A 4,938-nucleotide genomic window follows, 5' to 3' on the forward strand; every position below is an offset into this window, starting at 1 on the left:
AGCTATTTTTGGATTTGGAGCAGAAAAGCCAAGATTTCACAGTTTAATTAAACTTCTGAGGTAATCATCATGACAGAAATAGCTTGACTGTACATGTTTGTATGGTGCTGGCCAAAAAGACATGCATTGCTGGCAGCCAAAATCAAGTGCAGATAGCATCTTCATTCACCATTTCTGGCACCACTGCTTCTATTAGTCTATGTTATTTGCACTCATGTATGTGGTCTTAACGTACTTGTATCCCAACGGTGCAGACTTCTTATTACCACAAGGGAACACTGACTATCTCCCTTTCCAGTCACAAAACGACCAATGCACTTATGTACTGAAGTGCTACACTGCCTGAATTTACTCCATGCATCAGGCACACCAAGGCTTGGAAAAATATCCTTCAACAGCATCTGCTGATTCTCCCAGAAAACAACTGACTGCAGCAATGCTTCCACAAACATATGGTGCTCAAGAGAGTGAGTTAACCACCTCTATCTTTCAAAAGCATAGGAAATTATTTCTTCCACACACTCTCCAAGTACGTGTCTAAAAGTCTTAATGTACCCTAGTTTGAACAAGAGCCCTCATCTACTAGTCACTCACTTTCTGGTTTTATGGCTGAAAAGAAACAGTGTTAGTCAGCTTCTCTTACAGCAAAGCATCACTTTCCTGTAATCAAGAAGTGGGATAACTCTCCCTTGCACAGAAGGGAAGCACTAAGCCCTGACATCGTTTTACTGAAATATTTTGATTGCAAGGCACAGATGAGACCAGAGCTACAATAAGAATGCTCCATGGCATCTGCTACTCAAAGAAGTTGCGTTTTATACTACTAAAAAGTCAAGTAAACTTCTAAGCAGCTATAGCTACCTCAAATGCCACATTCAGACGGTCAGTCTTACCAATAGGGGAGCACAAAAATCAAAGGCTCCATTCGAAGAATGCGACCTGAGACCGATTGCCATCCGTGGGTCTGCGCCCAGCCACGCTCGGCCAGCACATGACACTTTCCTGCTAGTCCTGGTTTGCACCAGGGCTGGAACCACACAGACCCTTGGCTGGTCCCTGGTCTGGCAGGGTGGGAGACCAGGACTGCCGGTACCCCTCCGAGTGCGCCTGCCCCCACAGACACAGAGCGTGCTTTCTCTGAACATCAGGAATTATTTCTAGTCATCTAACTGATCTGTTGCGATCCGTGATGTGTTCGGTAGGAAGGAAGATACGATACGTGGGGGATGCAAAGTCCCAAATTAAAGATGACAAGAGTAGTTTCCCCATGCAGATAAGACCTAAAAATCCTCAGTTTTATAAAATAAGTGACCCCTGTTAAAGGAACCATAGAGAAATCGACTTTTCTCTCAGCAATACCAAGAATCCCTATGTTTCAGCCAGGGATTCAATTTCCTTTAAGCATTCTTGTAACATCAACAGAAAATCAATTAATGCTTGCATTCGTATTCCCAAACTTCCCTTTCCATCCAGAATAAGAGACAGAGGAGGACTAAAAGGTCCATCTGTTCAATTTTCACATTCACGTTGTACTTGAAAGGCTTGGTTTTTCACAGAGTGAACTCCCTTTTCTGCAGGTCCAACAGCAATAATTGCGAAGCAGGGGCAAACACTGCACACACACTTCCTCTAGCGGTCCTGGTGCAGAAACAACTGTCTTTTTTTTGGCATAGCACCACTGCTTTATGACCCAGTTTATGAGGTGATTAAAGTTTGTCCCCAGAAGTATTTCAGGACACTGCTACGTCGCACACATCTACACTGCCTGCTGATAAACGCAAGTACAGGCGCAGCGATCTCTGCCCAGCAGACAGCTATGCCAGATATTTGCAAGATTGTCTCCTTGAACTGTTCTCCACAGAAGGAAGGCAAACACATGTATTTTAAAACCTTATTTTGATTAGCACCAATTATTGAGGTATCCAGGAAAGTCAACTGTAAAAGCAGGAGTCCAATGTTCTTGAAATTATTCTTACTTCAGAAAACTAAACTATGCATTATCTAAGAGAAACAACCTATTTACATTTTCTAGTGTGGTCCAAGAACGAACCAAGTTGACTTCCTGATCTGTTGGCTACTCAGGGCAAAAGTCCACTTTGGGTCCATCTGCACGAGCAGTTTTGGGGTAACTGAGCTAACAACAGGTTGGCTGGGCAATAGGTTAGTTCATGGGTTAAGTCTCATCAATTCCATTGCGAATCAGAGAAGTTGCAAAAACTGCAGATAATATGCTTCACAGAATAATAGAAAAGTGGAGGATCTCCCCTCCCCAGTTGATCCTAGTATTTTGCCACCTTCAGAGCTGCATTTTGAGAAAAGATGACTAAGTTCCTCAAAGTGACATTGACTACTATTTTTCCTTTCTTCACAGCCTGAAGAGAAAAAGTAGTTGTCTCCTTCATAATAACCTTCTACCTACTGAAAAACTCCTTTTCTTCACCCTTCCCTTCTCTCAACCAAACCAAACATCAATTTTCTTAGACATTTCTTGTGTTTTATTCCTAATATTCTCTTCCAGACTTCCTCCAGTTGATTTGTATCTTTCTTAAATTGCTCAAATTGAACACCAGACTTCCACTGAGGCAACACCAATGCTGGGCACAGCAGGATAATTGCTTCCATGTTAAATACAATCCTTATATTAGTATAACCCAGAATAAGGTCTGAACCTTTCTGGAGCAGCACTAGATTGATATTTTTTATTTAATTTGTAATTCCCCAGATCCTTTCCTGTCCAATCTCACCACCGTCCCCCACTTTGGGTTTATACATTTCTCTTTCCTAAACATCATGCACTTGACTTTGTTCTTTTCAGATGACATTGTCCATTTATCTGCATGATTGCGAATTTGATCCTGTTTTCCACAGAAGTCATATCGTCATTCACCTTGGCTTCCTCCATTCCACCTTCCATTCTAGCACGCAAGCTATTATGGAAAATACTGAGCATAACTGGGCCAGGAACCGGTTCCTATCCTCAGTTTGACAAGTATTGCTGCCCTCTGAATGCAGCCTTTCTAGCTTTTTGTGTCAACCTTACAGTGATTACACCCAGAGCAAATGTCTTTGCTTGCTCGCAAGACAGTTTGGGGTAGTGCCCAACGGCAAGCTATGTTGCATCTTCTGCTTAAGCCTCCACTAGACCACCTGACCCCCAGACAAGGCGTTGATTTGATATCATCTAGTCTTAGTAAAGTGATGCCTGTTTTTAATTTCCTTATCATCTAACTATCTACAAAATGGTCAGAGGTCTATAACAGGATGACTGTGTCAACAGTCCTTCACCCTTCAAAAAAAGATGCTGTTTTCACTCTGTTTCCTGGGACATCCTCTCTCCCTCATGTGTTCTCAAGTGCTCCACAGACTACTTCAGCTTGTTCCTCACGTTGCCTAAGGTGAATCTCATAAGGCCTTGCTGACATAATCAAAATAATATTTAGCTGGCTGTTTCCTTAGTTGTTTTCTTTCCTTAGCCTGCAGTCCTCTCATGATGTAAAATTTAACCTGACTAAGCAGCTGATCACATTTTCTTTGTGAGAAGATGAAGCAAAGAAGGCGCTGAATGCCTCAGACTTGTCTGCGCTGTTACTTGTGCTCTTTCCTGTTAACTAACAGGCTTGCCTACTCCTTCATCATCTTCTTATTATACATTTCTTATTGTTACTATCCATCCTCCGTATTAATTGAGAATCATTTTGCATCTCAGCCTTTTTGATGTTACCACCGTAACCTTATGCTACTCCTTTGTAACTATTCTCAGGTATATGCCTGTGCTTCCACTCTGTGTAGCTCCTCTTGAACTTCAAGTTACAAAAAATGTACCTGATTCAATCAATATGCTTCTGAATACGCTTCCTATCTTTCCTTTGCCTGTAGGTTGTAAGGAATGCTGCATAGTGTCTTCTGAAAAATGACCCTACAAATCTCTCATATGTAGAATACTCAACGAGTTGCAAAGCTGAAGATGCTGAATGGTAGCAACTCACTAGCCTATGCTGTATTTCAGTGAGCCTTGCTCAAGTAGTATTTTAGGATTTCTAGACAGGTGTGGGTTAAAATTCATCAGTTTCATGAAATTCCTAACAGCTGCAGAGCTGTTTGCTCCTCTTTACCAAGAGGAAGTGATCAGAAACACAAGACTGAATAAAGCCATCTCTAGGGAGAAAGCCAAAGTCATAGGCTGCTAAGCATTCACTTTTAAAGCTGTTGCAAAATGATCTCCATCCAGCTGAATAATGTCTACCGTTTGCTAATTAAAACCCAAGTATAAAAGGCTAAAATCCACTCACCAATTTGCCTTCAAGTTGATTGGTTTGGAAATTCGCTATATTTAAGAACTAACACTCAAATTCACGTCAATTGATTTTTCACTCTAAGGCACAGAGTTTTACGTATCACAGAAGCATCACAAAAGCACAGGCATTACTCACGTCTTGTCATTTCATCATTTTCTTTACAAATGGTCTGTTTCAGCTGCTCGATCCTCATCTTGCAAGACATTATTTTCCATCTCTGAAAAAGAACATTCAGCAACTCTAGGGCACAAACAACTTCAAACACACTGACTAATGATTAACAACAAAGCCAGCAGCTTTAGTGCAAAAGTATCAGGATGTTCTTAATTGGATCAGACGAACAAGTAAGTATTTCATACACTGTTTTGTGCACAGAAGAATGCCACAAACAAACCAAATGCTTAGTATAAAGTCAATCAGTATAATAAATTATTGAACAAATACCTAGCAAGAAATGAAAAATATTGACGGTTTGAAGCACTCTGCTTGCAGAGCCAATTTCAGTTTTGCTTACAACAGGCTTTTAGGGAATGCAACACAATGCCCTCAAGGTAAATTGTAACTTTGAACTACGAGATCTAGGAATTCAGAGAGTTAAAAAAACTATGGAACGCTTTGAACAACTCACCAGCTGATCTGTTAT

At 41.0% G+C, this 4,938-nt stretch overlaps 1 protein-coding gene across 1 annotated transcript in view; it reads right to left on the reverse strand.

The window, feature by feature from the left end:
• Nucleotides 1-4,938, reverse strand: part of ATG14 (autophagy related 14) — a gene marked incomplete at its 5' end in the record, with an annotated part of 11,436 nt that overhangs the window by 6,264 nt on the left and 234 nt on the right. Inside the window, one exon of the mRNA XM_010295000.1 lies at nt 4,431-4,561. Coding sequence (XP_010293302.1) covers nt 4,431-4,561 — 131 coding nt within the window. The remainder of the gene's footprint in view (nt 1-4,430; nt 4,562-4,938) is intronic.

Source organism: Phaethon lepturus, unplaced genomic scaffold (assembly GCF_000687285.1).
Source record: "Phaethon lepturus isolate BGI_N335 unplaced genomic scaffold, ASM68728v1 scaffold41149, whole genome shotgun sequence".
NCBI classification, from domain to species: domain Eukaryota; kingdom Metazoa; phylum Chordata; class Aves; order Phaethontiformes; family Phaethontidae; genus Phaethon; species Phaethon lepturus.